This window comes from Seriola aureovittata, chromosome 19 (assembly GCF_021018895.1).
Source record: "Seriola aureovittata isolate HTS-2021-v1 ecotype China chromosome 19, ASM2101889v1, whole genome shotgun sequence".
Lineage (NCBI taxonomy): Eukaryota > Metazoa > Chordata > Actinopteri > Carangiformes > Carangidae > Seriola > Seriola aureovittata.
Window position 1 is genome coordinate 21,595,467 of NC_079382.1, and position 21,221 is coordinate 21,616,687.

The following is a 21,221-nucleotide window of genomic DNA, read 5'->3' on the forward strand; positions in this document are numbered from 1 at the left end:
AGCCTCACACAGGGAGTCCTTCCTCTCTGATCGGATCAAGCTTCAATGGGTTCTGCCTCAAAGGACGGGCTGCCTTACAGCTGTAAGTCAGGCAGGGGACAAAGACTCTATGAGGATGTTGCATTATTAAGAAATGTCAATTTCTTGTGACAGGAAAAGAGTGAACATGCCACAGCGAGACAGAATAACCCGACTCCCTCTTGTTAATATGTAGAAGAGTTAACATCCGAGCTGTGTTGCACAAACACACCTGGGTCAGGGTCATATTTCTTGCTCGTGGATTTATGGCTACTGCACTTCAACTACATTTCATCTGATGTTGGCATAGGCCGGTCAAACTCCAACCAATTACTGGCACATCAGCTGCCGAGCCGGGGTTCACTCCGCCGCTACGAGCTCATGGGTGATCGTGAAACACAGGCTCTCACTGACACTGATACTAAAACAATATTTTCAACTTCACTGCACAGTCACTGTGTCAGTTTCACAAGCAGAGACAAAACATCGGCCCTCAGCTATCTCGCTTCTCTTTATGTTTTCCTTTGAAATCGAGTTAAAATGATATTCCGCAAAAAATACGGACACGTGACTCGATGTTATTGACTTAAAAGTCAATCAACCACATGAGGTTACTTTAGATTCACCAAAACAGCACAATCAAGGACTCTAACCTCTGTGTTTGGTCCAAAGGTCTTGGCTGCTTTAACATTAGATGACAGGCAAGAGGTTTTAATGGCACGAGGCCCAGGAATAACCCCATCTGGCATTCCCACAGGGAGAGAACCAGAGCCTGTAACACAGATGTGAAGGCCACTGACCTGGCAGCTCAGACCAGACTATGAGCTGGACCTCCCCGCCCCAGCGTTACACACTGTGATTGGTTGATTTAAATGTCCAATTTCCCAGTTCTGTCTGCGGCACTACAAAAGATAACTCCTGCCTTGTGAGAGCTGAGGACGTCAAGCAGCATGATGCACTGGTCTTATCCAGAATGTGGGAAATTCATCAAGGTCCCACATGGTTTTTACAAAATTTGGTCTCATACAAGCTTTTTGCTGATTTTCTTCAGGGTATTTCTTTATGATAATAATAATTATAATAACTTTATTTATATAGCACTTTTCTTAACAAAGTTACAAAGTGCTTTACTAGAAAAAAGTAAAACCAGATAAAAGAAAAGTCCAAAGAACTTGAGCATAATAAAATATGTAGAACAGCATAAATAAAAAAACATCTCAAATCAACATTATGCAAAAGGGTCTGACAGTGAGTGAAAAGAGGCAATAAAATATGTATAAACAATAATGAGGGATAAAACAATATAAATAAAACATGTATCAGGAATTACCAAAGGCTGAGACAAAGAAATATGTTTTAAGAAGAGATCTGAAGGAAGTTAAAGAGTCACAGTGTCTGATGAGTGTCCGGGCTCTAATAGCCAATAGATGGGAAAACCTTAGTCACAAACCATGACCTTAAAAGTCAGCAAGAGTCACAGGCTGCGAGGATCTGTGGGCTTTACAGGAATATATAACTGGGTGTCATCGGCATAGAAATGATAAGACACACCGTGATGCAGAAAATACTGTGCAAGTGGAAGCATGTAGAGTGAGAACAGAAGGGGCCCAGATCAAGAAGGTCATGTAGGTGTAACATGCAGCTAATTCACTGTAGACACCCGCTGAGACAGAAATGTGCTTTGCATCAGAGATTTGCAATATGTTTTTTTTTTTTAATGTTTGAATCGCCTTATGGTTAATAAGAAAGACTCATTCTACAGCCACCAAACAGCTTAGTGTTAATGAAATCAAACTCTGGGCTTTGAGGGCTGAAAAGACAGAATTCACTGCCTTATCACAACAGAAAATTAAGATTAAACCATATAAACTATAGACACTAATTGAGATAAAGTATGACACACATTTAAGTTAAACTACAGCTTCTCTAGTTGAACTGTCACATAAACTATAATCCAGGGTCACGTTCATAATCTGGAAAGACCCTGGAAGACGGGTATCAGTGGTGTTTCAGTGTTTCCAGCTGGACTCCTTTAACAACAGGCAAGTCATGGTTCCCAAACTGAGCGGACAACACATGCTGCTTTAATTAAAACATGACTGGAGGGAGATTTTCATTTTCTGGAGGATTTTCAAACGCCACCACAAACAGACATGCTGTGACAGATCTGTTCTGCTCTTTAACACACCTATCGAACGGGATATGAAAATTACAGTTACAGTGAACAAGTGAACAAATTCATAAACAAGACCCTGCAACTTCCATTCAACTTTCTGAGCAGCTGTTAATTGATCTGTCGACTTCCTGAAACTAAGCTGTGGAAATTGCTCACATACCTTTGAACTTCACATGTAAAGGCCCCACACACAAAGGATGCTTTTGATAACTTGTGTAGAATCATTAGTATTTTCATTACTCAGGTTATAACATATTGAGGTATGTTTCTAAGCACATGCAGGGTGAACAGTGTGTAATGAAGCGTGTTGCAACATGTGCGCTGGTATGACTCTCCAGAGTCTCACAACACTGGGAGCTCAGATGGTTTTTCAATGTGTAACCGCCTGTATTTCATTCCCACTGACAGACGTCAAGTCAGGCAATTTGCACCAGTTTCCACAATGAGTATCCAACGAAGGACTTAATTATAAAATGATCTATCGTTTGACTTTAAAGAGCAAACTTTTAAAGAGTAAATGAACAACTAGTGATTTGGTAATCTCTCCATGTTTATGTGGGACGTTTACTCTGCATTCTTTGGGATAAATAAAGCAGACAGAAACCTACAACACAGGCTCATTATAAACTGGGATATTACATCTCACTGAAAGCATACTATAATATGATAACACTGAATCACAATTCTTATTGAAGTCATGACCTAAATGTGCACTGTGGGATGACAAACACCCTAAAACATTTTACTAAAAGTAAAATCTTCACCATGTTTACGTGAACGTATATCCACAGTGGTGCAGACATACGACGGAGAGGACGAGCAGAAGGCTGCAGTGATAATGAAGATGGAAGAAAAGCTGCTGACTTCAGATAATACGTGAGGGCATGTACTCAGCGAGGATATGGTGTGTACTGTCCCTCGTTAGAAGACAAACTAATACTGGACAGGGAAACTACAAGTGGATCTCTAAGTGGAAGTAAATTATATTAGTCCTACTAACTGTAGATCAACTGCAAATTGATTTGACATTGATGTGTGATAAAATTTCTTAACATTCATATATGGAAATTGTTATTGCTGCAGCAAACAATTATTTTCTTTAACAATTTATCTGTCAGTGGTTTTTTTTTTCACTTTATAAGGTGCTAACCTTTAAAACCTACAGAAAATGACTTGACAATAACACAAAAAAGAGAAAAGTAGGACTTAATTATTAATCCACTATCAACATTTTTCATTCATTCTCTGTAATGTCAACCGATCAAATTAAAATAGTGCAAATCAATTCTGTATGACTGGGTTTTGTGGCGGTTACAATATCATTACTGATCTGATCTAAACTTTACACACACAGACAACTGATAAAACCCTGGTGTCCCAACAACTGCAAAGGCTCATACCAAGGTGGTGATGTCATGCTGTGCAGTTATGCTGAGGGCGAAGCTTTCTATCTACTGCTGACATGTACTCTATACATGCAGACTTTCCAAGGAAGGTGTGCAGCAAGTGAAACATGGACATGACACAGCAATTTAGACTGACCAGGGAGACCACATCTCCACTGACTAGAACTCCTCGACTGTGGGAGGTTTGAGTGATGACAGCTGATGACATCCTATTAGACATTAGGGTTAAACTGTGTTGTAATTAGCGTATGAATTCATGAGTTATGGGCAAAAACGTGAGGTCACAGTGACATTTGTCCACAAGGCTAAACCGCATTTTGTCATCATTCTTGTTTTTTTTTTTTTTTTGTGAGAATGAAATGCAAAAATAACCGTTCCAGCTGAAATCGTGACTCATATCGCAATATCTGCATAAATAATCGCAATGTGATTTTGTTTTTCATATCGTGCAGCCCTCGGTAAACCCTAACATTACTGCCACCTGCAGAAGGAAATCTTGCACAGGAATCGTGTCAAAGTTTTTGGGCTTTCTGTAGTGAAATCAATTATGTTAAAGACAGAATAAGTCAATATGGCAACCTTATAATCAGAACATCAGTATTGGATAATTCTGCTAAACCCTGGATACACAACAGTTTGCTGATTTCAGTGCCAACCTTTTTAAAATCTCTCTGAAATCTGACAAATACCAACTACTCCTCCAAACAGAGCTGCAGTCGACAACCTTTTGTCCAAACCAAACCTGAGGAGAACCTGAATGATGACATAACATGCTGAATTTGAACCAGCTCCAAAGGCACAGTTTGTTCTGTTTCATCTCTGTAGAAGCTGATTAACCTGCTTCTTTATTACATTTATTTAGTCAAATTTTTGGAAGTAATGGAACAGTAGTTTTTTTTTTGTTTTTTTTAAATGCTAACTAAGGTTCACAGGATTAAAGCTGTGCTTTTAAAGGATAAGAGGCGTAACAGAGTCATATAACTGCACTCAATATTAAATGACAAATTAAGACCTCTGTTATTAGACTGTAGTTATCTTTAGCACCCAAAGCTGCGCCCCAGGGCTTGATATCACTTGTGACTTGCAATAGGTGGCGTGTGTGTGTTTGTACATGATCGTCAGACAGAGCTGTAACAGCAGCAAATCGATGAAAGACAAACTATTAATCTAATGAACTTCTAAAGGTTCATACTACACAGTCAGTGGGTGCGAACTGGTGCAAACATCTGATTTCTTTTCCCTTAAAAATCAGAAACAAGATATCACCAGAATAGGATGGGTATTGATCACACAGGTTTTCTTTTACTCGTCTGTAAAAACAACCTTTAAGTCGACGCAGTAACAGTGAAACTCTTGTATGCTCATCTGTTAAACAGCGGCACCAACAACAGGTGGTTAAAATCACAGCAGAACAACACATGGTCATTACTCATGGGCTAAGTCTCTCCCTCTCTATATCCCCCCCCACACACACACACACACACACACACACACACACACACACACACACACACACACACACACACACACACACACAAGGACAAGATTTTTTCGATATGATCTCTTCCTTGACTCTGCCATCTACAGCAACCACTTCATGACAAACTTTTTCATTAAAGTGAATACAGAGAAACGTGGAAACTCTAAAAACAGTAGAAATATCCTCCGCTTATTCCGAACTACTTGTGATCGTCTTCCATCAATTTTTCGACTTTTGAACACACTCCTACTTTGATTAAAGGGTATTTTGTTTGGCTTTACAAATTATAGAAGAGATTTAGAAATCGGATTTTTCATGTTACTGGCCAAGTTTCATGTCCATAAATGTAATGTGCTAAAAACTAAACCCTCTTTTTGTCACTTAAGAAGGAAGCAGAGTCCTATATTAGAAATATTATCTACCTCATGTAATAGAAAAGCTGTAAAAAACGTCATTTTGTGCTCCAAATTTAAAATATTAATGTATATAAATATATTATTTTTTAAATATATATTTTTACTGCACCACTGTCAGTTTGTTAGGCTACTTCTTCAGTGCCTTATTCTATGTGTCTGATGTAATGATTTAAAAAAAAAAAAGAAACATGGAAATGATTGTTTCATTCATATTCACTGTGTATGTGTTGTCTGACTTAAAAAACTGAAATTACTTAAATATTTTTATTTTATTTTCTATTTACTGAACCATAAGAAGCAGAGCACAGAGTCTGTTTAGCTGATAAAGTAAAGTAAAATAAATTTTAAGACGGGATAAAGATAAGGAAGGAACATGATGACAGCAGAAGTGGTTTTCTTACAAGGAAGTAAATCAGATTTTCTGTAGAACTGGTTTTTCTTAAGGGAAAGGTGAATCATTTGGTGAGTTCATTGTTGAATAGCTGCAGTAAACTCTCTCTGTCATTTCATCATGTTTCCTGTCATAGAAAAGTATGGGCAACTGTAAAATGCAAACCACTTTTACACTCTAGTTTCAGACACAAACCCAGTACCACACTTGGGAAAAATAACGCCACCACACCGAGTTACTTTGCCGCCAACACCGCTCATATCTCCCCACAGACGTGCCACTCTACCACAGCTGCCTCGCGCAGAGTGACGTCACTGCCGAGCATTTTCCCCTTCTCTCACAGGAAACACAGATCGCGTTACATGCTAGCCGCAGTTAGCTTACTTACAGTTAGCTAAATGGGAAACCTATTTTTTTTACATATTCTGACGTAAGAAAGGCGCGAAATGACGCAACTGAAATGTTTTAGCGCACGAGGGGTGAGTAGGATGTGCGTGTGGAGAGGTCGACCGGTATCAAAGGTCACAGGTTCAATTCCCGGTCACTAACTGTTCGTAGCTAACTTAAAACCGCGTTTTTTAAATCAGGCTAACAAAACAGCGAAAAACTCCTCTCTAACGTCTCTGCCGTTAGCAGTGACCTCACGTGGGGACTCTCTCTCTGACCGCCCCCACCTCCCGCACTCACCTGTCCTGAAGCGGAGGTCTTCATCGTGCTCGCTGCCGAACTCCCGGAGCAGTGATTGGAAGAGAATACCGAAGGCGTTCTGGATCCCGAACACGGAGCCGTTACACCACATGGCAGCCAGCATGACCAGCCACCCCCAGCCGCCTTCGGGGTGCACAAACTCGACCTCCTCCTCCTCCGCCGCCGCCGCCGCCGGAGCCGGCTCCGGGACTGCGACTTTAGAGTCCCAGGTCTCCTTCTTCTCCTCCTCCTCCTCCCCCTCTCCTCCTGCGGGTACGACGGCGGCGTCGAGCGTCTCATCCATACTGGCTGCCTCACCGTCTGGCATGTTGTTTCCCTCTGTCATTGTTTTTTTTTTTAAATCTGGGTAATTTAAAGAGAAAAAGTCAACAGCAGTGTTTGTGCTGCTTGTTTTTTTTTTTTTTTTTTTTCTTTAAAAAAAAAAAAAAATCTATCTGTGTCTCTTTCAGTGACAGAAAAATAAAAGTTCAGATACAGTGTGTGTCTAAGCAGTGGTGGCTTTCAGGTCTGGGTGAAGTTGCATCCATTGAAGGGAAGCTGTCGTTGGAGCTGTGCTGGTGGTCAGGCAGCATCTGTTCCTACAGTAACTGTTAAAGCTGCTGTTGCAATATTATAAATAGACAGCGCGGAGGGGCGGGGCTCCGGGGGATCCTGCTGCTGATTGGACACTGTCATTGACCCCATGACGAACACTTACTGAAATAGACAAAATATTGTTTCAATACACAATATTTTTTGCATGATTGGTAATAAAATACGTATGTATACACAAGGTAAAGTAACCCCCCCCCCCCCCACTCGCCCTCACTGTTATGAAAGGTCTCACTTCCCCTTTCCAGCACTAAAAATAAACAGAAAGTGCCGGGCAAGCACGGTTGGATCACGCAGGAGGATCTCTGGGGTGAGCACAAAACTACAGAAGTCATGAGACACAGAATCCAGAAAAATACTCCAAAAACCTAATATTATACTCCCCCTTTATTTAATATAATAACTTCCATAGGTTAGTTGGCAAGACATAAAAATTATGAATAAATCAAATAAGAACTCCAGCTGTTGGAGTAAATGTGATGAAATTATGGACATATATATATATATATATATTTTATTTTAACAGAAGTTCAGGAAAGCATACATAATTAAAAAAAAAAGTTAGTTATTCTTGACTAATTATGAACCACACTTTTCTTTAATACTGAATTATAATGTCTCTTTGTCACCTGTTTTTTTTTGTTTTTCAAAAGTGTTGTTTTAATGTTTTCCATATTATTATTTGTTTTTCGTCACCATATATTTCCAACCGTCATTAGTATTAATGCTGATTGTGTTGACCAATGTTGTGCTATACAGAGTGGTATAATCCTGTAAGTAATAATCTGTTAACGTGTGTTCAGCTCTCGAACTCTTGTGGTTTTAGTGTTTTGAGATTCTGCATTTTAGAAAACACTGAATGATTTTCTGCACAGTGTCTTTCTGTTTCTCATTTTACAGGTTTTTCCCTTTAACTTGTCACTGTCTGTATTTCCCTCTTAAAGATTTAATACCTGCATTTAAACTATTTTTCTGTTTACATTTTGTCCCTATATTTTATTATTTAAAAGAAACAGAGGTGGATTTCCCCAAAGTTCAGGAAAGGAGCATTAATGTTAAGCCTCTAAAATGATGAACAAAGCCTCTTTCTACTGATCCCAAATCCATAAAAGGCTAAAATGGCTCACATAAATAAATTTAAAAATCACTGCTCTCTAATCTGATGTGCTCCCTGTGCATTCAGTCAAAGTAACCACATAGTTAGTGTTAATCCCAGAAACATTAAATCAATTATTACTAATGGAAAGCAATGAATCTTGTATTAATTACTTATTATTATAAAATTAGCCAGAGAGAGAGGGAGACCGGTTAAATTGGTCCTGTAGCAATTAACAAAACTGAAGGAAGACAAACAATGTAGACAAATAATCTGTGACATTATGAAGAAAATGGTTGTGAGCAAGCGGCCATGATGTTCCCCGTTAGTAAACCAACACAGTCATTTCTCTTCAAACCCAGTATCGGCTCTTTCTAGACCGGTCTGGAGAGAGGTTCACAGGATGTGTGGTGCACCTTGGTGGTTTTACAAAAAGACATCTGTAAAAAATATGAGGAGCATTAGGCACAAAGACCTGAGGTGTGATCTTGGAGACGAATCGAAGGTCAGTGGTGTTTAAAGGGTTTTAATGCTCATGTTAGTATGTAGCTTGAACCACAGTTACCATGGTAACTGCACAGAAGTTAAACTTTTTAAATTCAGGCAACACCATGGCCTTTCATCTGGCGCCCCCTTGAGGAGAAACCTGATATTTTCAATCCACTGACAGTCCTGATCTAAGAGGTCACTGTGACCTTGACTTTTGACCTTTGACTCCCAAAATCTAATCAGTTCATCCTCGAGTCCAAGCTAATGTTTGTGCCAAATTTCAAGAAGTTCTGTCGAGGTGTTTCTGAACTATTGTGTCCATGAGAAACGGGTCGAAGGGCAACCCGAAAACAATATGGCCTCCGGCTCTGACTGTCGCTGGCGTGGAGGTATAAAAACGCATTTGGTGTTATTTTTTTTAAAATAGTCAAGTCAAACAGACAACCTGCAAATAAACCACAGGAAACAATGACACACATAAAAGGGCCTACAGTCCCTCAAAACTGACCTGATGACCTCTGAAGCATGGAGCTTTGGAGGGGCATTACACAATGAACAGGTGATCATTTTCCATTACCGCCAAGTATACACAACTAGCGTATGCTTGGCATTTTTTTGGTATATCTCAAAATATGAAACCAGAAGACACACACTAAAAACAATGAAGAAATGTTTTGCTTTGGTCTTAGTGAAAATGATATAAGAACATTATCTACCTCATGTGATAGAAAAGCTGTGAAAACCTTCATTTTGTGCTCCAAATTTAAAATATTAATATATATTTTTTTGACTGTACCACTTTCAGTTTGTTACGCTACTTTATTTAGTGCCTTATTTTATATGTCTGATGTAATAATTCAGAAAAACTATCGCATCATTCATATTCATTGTACATGTGTTGTCTGACTTTTAAAAAAAGACTGTCAAAGGTTTTATTTTTACTATTTCCTGGACCATTAGAAGCAGAGAATATATTATTTTTTAAATATATATTTTTACTGTACCACTTTCAGTTTGTTAAGATACTTCCTTAGTGCCTTATTATATATGTCTGATGTAATGATTTAAAAAAAAGAAGAGAAACAGAAACTATTGCATCATTCATATTCATTGTGTATGTGTTGTCTGACTTAAAAAAGACTTTCAAACATTTTATTTACTATTTCCTGGACCATAAGAATCAGAGAATATATTCTTTTTTAAATATATATTTTTTTATTTTACCACTTTCTGTTTGCTAAGTTACTTCTTTAGTGCCTTATTTTGTATGTCTGATGTAATAATTCAGAAAAAGGAAACATGGAAACTATTGCATCATTCATATTCATTGTGTATGTGTTGTCTGACTTAAAAAAGACTTTCAAACATTTTATTTACTATTTCCTGGACCATAAGAATCAGAGAATATATTCTTTTTTAAATATATATTTTTTTATTTTACCACTTTCTGTTTGCTAAGTTACTTCTTTAGTGCCTTATTTTGTATGTCTGATGTAATAATTCAGAAAAAGGAAACATGGAAACTATTGCATCATTCATATTCATTGTGCATGTGTTGTCTGACTTTAAAAAAAAAAAAGACTGTCTAACATTTTATTTTATTTTCTATTTCCTGGACGATAACAAGCATAGCAGAGAGTCTGCCTGATAAAGTGCAGTCAAATTAATTTAAAAAGGGAGAAAATAACGTGATAAACTGGTGATAGCAGAACTGATTTACTCATGGCAGAGGTGATTCATATTTCTGCAGAACTGGTTTATTAATGGGGGAGGTGAATCATTTTTATAAGCAACACTGGTGCACTTATTGTAACTATAGCTGTCATTTCATCATGTTTCCTGTCACATAAGTGGTATAAACTCTAAACCGCTGTCACACCCTAGTTTCACTTACAGACTCAGTACCACAAATGGGAAATAACGCCATCACACTGAGTTACTTTGCCCGAAAACACCGCTTATATCCCCCCACAGACCGGCCATGCGTTTTCCTCTTCTCTCACAGGAAACAGAGAGCATGCTACATGCTAGCTGCAGTTAGCTTACTTACTGTTGGCTAAATGGGAAACTTTTTTTTTTTTTTTACACATTCCGATATAAGAAATGACGCAACTGAAATGTTTTAGCGCACAAGGGGTGAGTAGCAGGTTCAGTTCCCGGCCACTAACTGTTCGTAGCTAACGGATAATACCGCGTTTTTTAATTAGGCTAACAAAACAGTTACTAACTCCCCTCTAACGTCTCTACCGTTAGCCGTGACCTCACGCGGGGGGATGTAACGATGCATCGCGAGACAGTTAAAAATTGATACAAATGTAAGGACGGCCATTTTCATTGATTTCCCGCCTCAACGCTGGGTCAGACTCGCTCCATTTGACAAGGAACGTGTGATCAATAGATGGCACACTTCTTAATTCTTTTTCGCTTGCGTTTAAAACAACCACTTCTATTACTTTATTAATTTTGAACTAGCCTTTTTACTACTCCAACGGTCCGGTCGGTTCAGCGCTGGGTCACTTGAAGACAGTGGCAAAGGGGCGGGGCGGACTGTTACCATGGTTTCCACACTTGCACTTCACCAATTACATCATCCTGTTGAGGTTAAAAAAAAAAATACTAGCGTGCTGTTTATTGGTTATATATGGTGTCATTATCTGAAGTGAAAAAAAAAAGAAAAGAAAAAACTTTTCTCCCCCACACTGGGATTAAAAAAAAAAAAAAAATCTGTATCTGTCACCCTCAATGACAGGAAACTAGAAGTTCCGTTACAGTTTACCTCCACCCCCGACCCGCCCCCACATTGATGAAAGGTCTCCATTCCCCTTTCCAGCTGCTGAAACTGAAACAGAAAGTGCTGAGCAAGAACACAGTCATGCAGCAGGATCTTTGCGGTGAGCACAAAACCACAGAAATCAGAATACAGAAGACACAGAATACAGAAAAATATTCCAAAAACCTAATATTATACTCCCACTTTATTTAATATAATCACTTCCATAGGTTAGTGGGCAAGACATACAAATTATGATTAAATCAAAGAAGAACTCAAGCTGTTGGAGAGAATGCGGGGAAATTATGGACATATGTTTTATACATGTAAAAATAATCCAAACGAACTGGTCAGATATTTTACACACTATAGAACAGAAGTTCGGGAAAGTGGGGGATCTAGAAAAATAAAATATTCTTTTAGGAACACGTCCAAAAAGTCTGCAAAAGGAAGAATATCTATTTTGGATCATTAAGCTCTTTAGCAAATAAAGTGCTGGAAAAAGTTGGAACCTCCCCAGTTAAAGAAAATGGTTAGAAACAGTAAGATATATATATAATATGGAAAAGGTAACTTACAAAATCAATAATAACAAAAAGAAGCTGGAAGAACGACAGGCCCTCTTCAGATTAATCAAAGCTAGTTGTCTAATTATTGATGTCAGTGAAACATCAGACGGATCATGTGTTGTGGGTTGGGTTAGGGTTAGTTTGTGTCAAAATATTTAAATAACAAGAAATGTATGTTTGATTGACATTAACTGACAATTAAGTATGTTAAAAAAAAAAAATACTTTGAAGACAAATAGTGGCTAAATGTTGCAGTTAGCGAAACAAGCTATGATGATACAGATATGATTTTTAATAGTTTGGTAAATTATCTTAAACAGGAGTGGCCATTATTGCTCATATATTGGATTTATTACTTTCAAGAGTTATTCTTGACTAATTATGAACCACAGGGGCAAAAGTGTAGTTTTAATGTCCTCAATATTATTATTTGTTTTTCGGCACCATATATTTCCAACCGTCATTAGTATTAATGCTGATTGTGTTGACCAATGTTGTGCTATACAGAGTGGTATAATCCTGTAGGTAATAATCTGTTAACGTGTGTTCAGCTCTCAAACTCTTGTGGTCTTAGTGTTTTGAGATTCAGCATTTTAGAAAACACTGAATGATTTTCTGCACAGTGTCAAATCAAACTACAGAGAGGCGATAAATTGAAGGAAAAACCAACATACAGTGTCTGAGTAAGTTGTTGTTTCACCACGTACCATCACAACAGCTTCAGTGCTCCTTGGCGTCGATTCTCCAAGTCTCTGGAAAACCTGCTGGAGGGATGATGATGATGATGATGATGATGATGATGGTGGTGGTGGTGGTGGAGAGCGCCGTCACTCCAAAACCTCCTACAGGTGTTGAGATCAGGTGACAGTGAAGGCCACAGCATCTGATTCATCAGTGAACCCTTGTCACCTGTGGATGGAGGCGTTGTCTTCCTGTTTCTCATTTTACAGGTTTTTCCTTTAACTTGTCACTATCTGTATTTCTGTCTGTACTTAAAGGTTTAATACCTGCATTTAAACTTTTTTTTTTAACATTTTGTCCGTATAATATTTTATCATTTAAAAGAAACAAATATGGATTTCCCCAGAGTTCAGGAAAGGAGCATTAATGTTAAGCCTCTAAAATAATGAACAAAGCCTCTTTCTACTGATCCCAAATCCCTAAAAGGCTAAAATGGCTCACATAAATAAATTTAAAAATCACTGCTCTCTAATCTGATGTGCTCCCTGTGCATTCAGTCAAAATAACCACATAGTTAGTGTTAATACCAGAAACATTAAATCAATAATTACTAATGGAAAACAATGAATCTTGTATTAATTACTGTTATTAAAAAATTAGCCAGAGAGAGAGGGAGACCGGTTAAACTGGTAGCAATTAACAAAAGACAAACAATGTAGACAAATAATGTGACATTATGAAGAAAATGGTCGTGAAGTCAAAACAGTGAACACAGTTTTAAAAATGAACGCTGTAAAAACAGTCCAGAAAGCTCAGACAGTCATAATGTTGCCTGTTAGTAAACCAACACAGTCGTTTAAGCAATTTAATAGAATTATCAAGGACTTCCTGTGGGACAAGAAGGGACCAAGGATCAATATAAAAGAAAATGTCAACCACTAATAGACATGATTTCTCTTCAAACCCAGTATTGGCTCTTTCTAGAGCGGTCTGGAGAGAGGTTCACAGGATGTGTGGTGCACCTTGGTGGTTTTACAAAAAGACATCTGTAATCTGTGATGTGTGATCTTGGAGACGAGGAATGGTTAAAAATAATGTCCAATACTGAGAAATATATTAAAGGAGGCTGAGGGGGAAATGTATTGAAATGTATTCAGTATAAGATAATACACAGGTTTTATTTTACTCCTTCTAAGCTCCACATGATGCGTTTACTGACCAATTATTTATGCTGGACGGACATAAACATTGGGAAAAGAAAAAAAAGTTTATCACAGACTTTTGAATATCTCATAACCAAAGATGATAATGTCTGTTTGTGTGTATTTTAATAAATTTATAAAAACTTCAAATGATAAAACAGGAAGATTAGAAGGTTTTATTTCCTTTAAAGCGAGTGCTGCCAGTAAAATATCTCTTTGTTTTTCTTACACACTTCAAATTAACGAAGAAATCTGTTGATAATTCAGTACATAGACAACACTGACTGTGTTTACCAGACAAGCCGAGAGCTGACACGTTTACAACGCTCGAGACGAAGAAGCATCTGAATGTAACACGTGGAAAAACACACGGCTGAAACGAAAGAAAAGAAGTAATAGATCTGGATCCTGACCTGGTGGCCACTATCACGCCGGGTCGCTCCAACAGTAAAAAGCTGGTAATGATCAGCACATGGTCAGTCTCAGAAACAAAGGGATGGACACGCACAGGTGGTGAATGAGTCCAGCTGTCTCTCTCAGACATCAGCTGTCCACTTTGGCCACTTTGGATGTCTGTCCATCCTGCTCTTCGGCGACCACCTCCCCCTTCCTCTTCCTCAGGCCTTTCATCTTGCGTGTCTGCAGCTTGGACAGATCCTGCTTCTGCATATGCACCCGGCCTAACTTGGTACCAAAGGCATCGTGGGAAATGTTCTTCTTCTTCTTGGCCTGAAAAGGTGTAAAACATGGGCATTAACAAACATGTCTGTTGAACACTGGCAAGGAAACTAACAGACCTCTGACACCCAGCATCCTCCTCAACCTCTCAGTTGTTGAAGTTTCTGTGAAATCAGATGTTACATCTTCAGGTTTGTGGCTTTTTCTTGTGCTGTTGGATTTAATTTTCAATCTATCTGTGTGACAGTCGTAGCTTTCAGTAGCTATAACGGATGTTAATCATTTTCCACACAGACAGTATCTTATATCGGCCTGTCTCATCTTTCCAATGAAACAAGACGACATTTACGTCAAACCGCTCAAAGCCACGGTTCCAGGATTTTATGGCTGCACAACTCCATCAGGCAGAAATGTTCCAGACGCGTTGAGCATAACTTTAGATCATTTGCTAAAAGTTCAGTATTTGGTAGATTTAAACTCCTCTAGAAGTTAAAATAACCTTCTTCTTTAATTCAAAACTCTGCAGCTCAGCTGTGAACCTGAACAAGTCTTCACTCGCCTCCTTTTAAATGAAGAATTGATTTTAAGGTCGTCCTCCTTTTATACAAAGCACTTAATGAGCGAGGACCGAGCTACATTTCTAACTCCTTTATTAACTGTTTATTATCACCATTATGATTCTTATTCTGTGGGTTCAGTAATATTTGGCTGCACAGCAGGAGTTTGTATTGACTGGCTCAATGGAAGGTCAGTGGAGTTTAAAGGGTTTTAATGCTCATGTTAGTATGTCGCTTGAACCACAGTTACCATGGTAACTGCACAGAGGTTAAACTTTTTTAAATTCAAGCAACACCATGGCCTTTCATCTGGCGCCCCCTTGAGGAGAAACCTGATCTTTTCAATCCACTGACAGTCCTGATCTAAGAACAGAAAAGCAGCCGTTGCATTTTTCAACTCTCCAATACTTTGTTTTTTTTGTTCTCCATTAACCTGAAATGTGACAAAACTCCTGTTTATTTCATGAGTTTTATTTTATCCAGATGATTTTTACCTTCAGGGCCTTGGGCTGTCTGTGGGCCAACTTGTACAAGTCATCTGAAGCCAGGTGTGTTCTTCTTAGGACAAAGTCAAACGACGGCCCGATCTCCTCCAGCTCTATCCGCGGCGTCCGGCAGCCGGACTTCTTCAACAGAGACCTGCAGTTACACGTTACATCAATGTCTCTATAAACAAGCTTCTATTTGTTCTTCAAACCCATTTCTACAAAGGATTCAAATGTGAGTTTCTGAGCGACGAGTTCATTTTACACCAAGAGATTTCAGTTTCAGTACCTGTAGCTGCGCAGGAATATTTTCCCGTCCAGGGCAGTGAAGTGCAGCACATGCTCTAAACCTGCCAGACGCACTGCAGACACAGTGGGACCCCTGAAGAAGTCTGAACAGAGAATCAAACAGGGGTCAACATGAGCAGACCAATCACATCAGTTTCACCTCCAACACCTTTAATCACGAGTGTTTACCTGTGAGAAGACTCTTCAGACGCTTGTGCTCATTGTCTATATCAAAAGCCTCTCCTGCAAACACAAGCATGGGCTTCGTCCCCTCGGGACACTTACTGGTCTGCAACAGAAAAGACAAACCCAGTTGATGTCAGTGGAAAACAGGGTAGAAAGTATATGGTTCAAAGAAACTGTGGAAGTAACTGATGTTTTTTTCTGCTTTGTCAAATGAATGAAGTCACTTTTATAATTCTGTCTGACGAGGGGTCACTGTGGCCTTCCTTCGTAAGGCTGGTTCGGTTGTCATAGCAACACATGGTGGCAATGAACAGTTCAGCCTGTTATGTTTTTTTTTTTGTCACTTAAAAAAATGCCATGATGTATCTTTGTAAGAGACGTCAGAAATAACCAAATGATACGCCAGACAGCTGACATGACGTGTTGTAGAATACTGTGTTTACTTTTGTTAATCACACAGACAATCTAATTAACCGCAAGGCGCTCAGGAGATACTGCGTCGGTCACTGTGATCTTTCACCTTTAGCCACCAAAATCTAATCAGTTCCTCCTCTAGTCCAAGCGAAAGTTTGTGCCAAATTTCAAGAAGTTCTGTCGAGGTGTTTCCTGAAATATCACGTCCACAAGAAACGGACCTACGGACGGGCGACCCGATAACAATATGGCCTCCGGCTCTGACTGTCGCCGGCGTGGAGGACTAAAAACACATACGGTGTTATTTTTTAAAATAACTAATTGATTGATTGATCGTTAATGTTACTTTAATGATCGGTTAAAGAATGTGTTTAAATTTAGCACAACCACAGCCGTTACCTTGATGTCACTCAGAGAGACAAACTTCTCGATCCCAAGTTCAATCATATCGAGCACGTGGAAGTCAAACAGACGACCTGCAAATAAACCACAGGAAACATTTATTTTAGTATTTCTATTGTTATTTAATCTATTTCTGTGTCAAGCATTCTTCTGTAAAATAACGTAAAATTTTTTATAAAAAGTTTCTATAAAATAAAATAAATAAAAACTGAGTGAGAGAGAATTTACCAAATATGAGGTTGTTGGGCCGTTTCTTGTTGTGAGAGCCAAACAGAAACAGAGAACAGTCCGTCTTCTTGGAGAAAAACTCCTGAGATAAAGAGTTGACACCATGATCAGTGATACACCTGGTGAACAGGTACAAACATTCAATTCTAATGAAACATCTGTTTCCTACACACATACCAGCGATGTTGAGTCCTCAAATGGCCGAGTTATGTTCTTCCTGAAACAGAAACACAGATTTTACCAACCACAGATGAACTTTTCACTTAACACTTCTACAGTTTTTATTTAACTTTGAATTGATAACTATTGGCCAAGATCAATTCAGTATAGATTCTGCTGGATTATTTGGGACAGTGGGTTATAACACATGCTTTTCATTTCGTTAATATTCCCATTGTTCTGCACCTTATAAATTATTCTATCCACAAACCAATTAAATGTTTTGTAAATGGGACGTCAAAATAAAATACTGTCGATTCTCTGTTGATATCTCCCTCTGAGACTCAGTGGAAATATTGTTGGTGAACAAATACATTAACATCCACTTGCATTAGGACTGTCAAAATAAAATGCTGACTTTAGTTACATTAAACCATTTGTTGCATGATGATACAAGACAAATGTCCCGTCAACAATCACATCAGTCATTTGTAACACACTTATAAAATAAACACTTAATCATTTTTAAAAGAACCTAATGCTGTGATTTTATTTGCACTTTACTTATTTGAAACAGGAAAGTGCAAAGCTACGTGATGAATTGACACTGTTTTGTCCAAAAGAACTTAAAGTGACGTTCAATATATTTGTAAATCACTTACTTCTTGTACAGCACAGCATTGGGTTTCTTCAGGGAATACTGCAGGAAAACACATTATTTGTATTATGTGAATTCACAATTGAACCACAGAGTCATGATTGTTCATTCAGGCTCAATCACAAACACAGCATAGGTTTAATAGACAGGTTGAAATCCACTGATTCAGTCTGATGATTTATGTGAGAAAACACTCTCCTCTTATATTGAAAATACTGTCCAGGCTCCAGACTTCCTTTTAAAAGGCAGAAATCCCTCCATCGAAACATCAAGACTCAACAGTAAAAATCCAGTATTTCACAACTGCTGTAAAATACGTTTCTTTAGACTGTAAACACAAGACTCAGTTGTCAAACTACATTCACCAAACCTCTGACTCTTCAAAATCAATCATCACCCAAATCAAAATAAAACACCACTGAGCGTTTGTTACACACTACATAGAAAAATGAAAGTAACTGTGTTCAAAGCTCGAAGTTCCAGAAATATTTACTCTTTATAATAGAGAAAATGCATTTTATGTTTTTAAAAACATATATTCACAGTTTCACAGTAAAACTTCAGTATTACAGTTACTTGAATTTAATCTGAAATTACTGTTCTTGCTCTGGCTCTTCCTCCTCTAACTCTCAGATTATTTTCCACCATTGTTTCTTTCAAACTCCAACCTTCATCAACCTGTGCACTCAGTTTCATCACATCATTGGCAGAAAGTGTAAACACTTTTGAGTTCTTGTGTTTAAACTATGACATCTGTTCTGTAATTGTGTTTATCTGCTGCTGCCTGTTGTTTATAATTTTTAATCGGGAGTGCATCACAATCCACCGTGTGCGCAAATGAGACCTGAAACTTGTGTCTAATGAGGGGAAAATTGTTTATGCTTCTGCCAAAAGAGTGATAGATTCAATAAATGTGTTCAGACCACTGAGTGTTGGGTTCAAAGAATAGTCTTTAGTGTTTTAGCAATTCAGAGATTTTGTATAAGAGCCCCCCAGGTGAGAAACTGCTGTTACATGGATGAACATTTGATACACCACATGTGTAAATCCACTGAATTAAAAGACTGACAGTGTCTTGTTATAATCTGCCTCTAAATTTCACCACATTAACTTTGTATATTGGTCGTTTCATATCAGATTTATACACTGATTGGCTCTTTGAACTCCACCTCCTGTCGAAAAGAAATATACAAGAGGTGGTTTATTGAGAGTTATTAAACCTTCACAGCAGCTCATGTGTTGGTGGTCTTCCTCACTGAGTGGTCACTTACTAGGTCCTTGAGGGCCTGGGTGATGGTCTGACTGGTGTTCCCTCCTTTCATGATCATGGCAGTCTTCACATCCTCCGTCAGCTTCGGCGCCCTGCTCTCCAAGAACCGCTTGGAGCGCTTCGACTTGGGTTTTCTGAGGATTCACACAGACAAGAGATGACACACTGCTAATGCTAATAAAGTTAATGTTGGACCACTACTACTACTCGCTGCATGCTAGGCTAACACCGAACAAGCTAACCGTGGAGAGGACCGAGACAGTAAACTGTAAACATACACTACACCGTTTAACTGTGTCATTTTATGTCTTTATTCTTCTTCCTAACACAGATGGCACACTGCTAATGTAAAAGCATGTCTGTCTATACACGAAGCTGATGTTAGACTACTACTACCACTAGCTGCATGCTAGGCTAACACCGATCAAGCTAATTGCGGAGAGGACCGAGACAGTAAACTGTAAACTTACACTATACCGTCTAACTGTGTCATTTTGTGTCTTTATTCTTCGTCCTGACAGAGGATCAAACGCTCGTGCTGTTCCCCCACGTGAAGTGAAGCAGCGGAAGACAACATTGGTGGTTTTTCTTCTTCTTTGGTCTTTTCCGGTAGTTGATATCCTGCTCCGAGTCGAGTGCCGCCATCTAGTGAAGCAGCTAACGCATTTCACACCGGACCGGGAGGCGCAGCGGTATGACGTAACACGAAGTGGGCGTGACTGTACGTATTGCAGCCGGATCCTCAGACCGTCCACTAGGGGCGCTACAGACCAAACCCAGAAAACTAGACTGACCCTCGCAGAGCCTTTTTTTTTAATTATTATTTTCAAATGCTTTATTGTACAAAACATTTTCCATTTTATCGTATTAAAACAATTAAGCATTTAAAGTCGATGAATCAACAATAACTTCTGCAATAAGATGCATAGTAAAATATGAACAATACAAATAAAAGGAATACTATTAAAGGAAATAAATGCAACATATAAATAAGTATGATGAAACAATGAAAATAAAATAGTAAAAAAAAAAAAAAGTATTTCAGAAGGACAAAAGGACAAAACCAAACACAAAACAAAGATATTAAAGGAAAGATATTTAAGGCTTTACAAGTTTCTACTATTTTTATTGCTTATCTGAATCAATACTGTTGGTTTGTCTCTATAATATTGTCATAAATAATAAACATAAATGATAACATTTAGATAATGTTAGTTATGATTTCGTGCTATATAAATAAAGTTGAATTGAACTGAATCTTAGAGATAAGACTATCCCTACCTGTTTATATTCTCCTGCCAACAGTACAACAAAACTTACAGGCAGTTTTGAACCCTAAATTTCTATCACCGACACTGACTCACTGTGTGGCAGGATGAAGAGTGTTGTTTAATAAATTGTTTTAAAAAATGACCCTCTGACACTGTGTGGATTTCTTTGAAAGCAGCCTGATGAATACACCTAGTAGACTGTTCTAACCCATGGAAATGAAGTGACAGGGGTCACTCTGCTGGATACTGAGAAATGTAAAAGCATATGCAGAAAAACGGCCCCTGTGGTTGTTATATCACATATCAGATGATGCATTCATGCGTAAGCAGCAATTGTTTTCATTGTGGATAAATCTGCAGATTAATATTTATTCATAGACTGACTGTTTATTTTTAAAACCTTGAGAAAACAGTGGGAGGCTTTTTCTCAGTTTCTTGTGATCGAGCAGAAAAATCTTCCTCTCTGAGAAGATGGAAACAGCATTTTTGTGTTTTTTAGTTTCATTTTGACTGACCAATCATTTAGGATAAATACACCTGTATGAGTCACTATCCTGGCCAAATCTAAACCATGGAGATTCACACTTGAGGTTGGCTAAATCACTGGATTAAAGTTCCTGTCTGTTTATAAA

The 21,221-nt window shown here is 38.4% G+C and overlaps 2 protein-coding genes across 2 annotated transcripts in view; both read right to left on the reverse strand.

The window, feature by feature from the left end:
- The window catches only part of slc16a10 (solute carrier family 16 member 10), a 32,313-nt gene extending 24,623 nt beyond the window's left edge, over positions 1–7,690 (reverse strand). The window contains exon 1 of the mRNA XM_056405249.1: positions 6,575–7,690. Within this exon, the coding sequence (XP_056261224.1) occupies positions 6,575–6,920 (346 nt within the window). The 5' untranslated portion in view covers positions 6,921–7,690. The remainder of the gene's footprint in view (positions 1–6,574) is intronic.
- A 6,464-nt stretch (positions 7,691–14,154) lies between these two features.
- Positions 14,155–19,946, reverse strand: rpf2 (ribosome production factor 2 homolog). Its single transcript, XM_056363584.1, has 10 exons — positions 19,789–19,946; positions 19,320–19,452; positions 18,053–18,090; positions 17,409–17,448; positions 17,232–17,313; positions 17,001–17,077; positions 16,191–16,290; positions 16,003–16,105; positions 15,723–15,867; positions 14,155–14,722 (listed from the first exon to the last, which is right to left on the reverse strand). Exons 1-10 carry the CDS (start codon positions 19,809–19,811, stop codon positions 14,537–14,539), a joined length of 927 nt encoding a protein of 308 aa, XP_056219559.1. The 5' UTR covers positions 19,812–19,946; the 3' UTR covers positions 14,155–14,536.
- Between the last annotated feature and the right edge of the window lie 1,275 nt (positions 19,947–21,221).

Bases quoted from the DNA above. Each gene is read 5' to 3' on its own strand.
- rpf2 (XM_056363584.1), bottom strand. From the start codon at position 19,811: ATGACACAGTTAGACGGTATAGT. The intron at 19,453-19,788 runs GTAAGTTTACAG...GTGAATCCTCAG, and splicing joins ACACAGTTAGACGGTATAGT to AAAACCCAAGTCGAAGCGCT. The intron at 17,078-17,231 runs GTAAATTCTCTC...GTTTATTTGCAG, and splicing joins GCCCAACAACCTCATATTTG to GTCGTCTGTTTGACTTCCAC.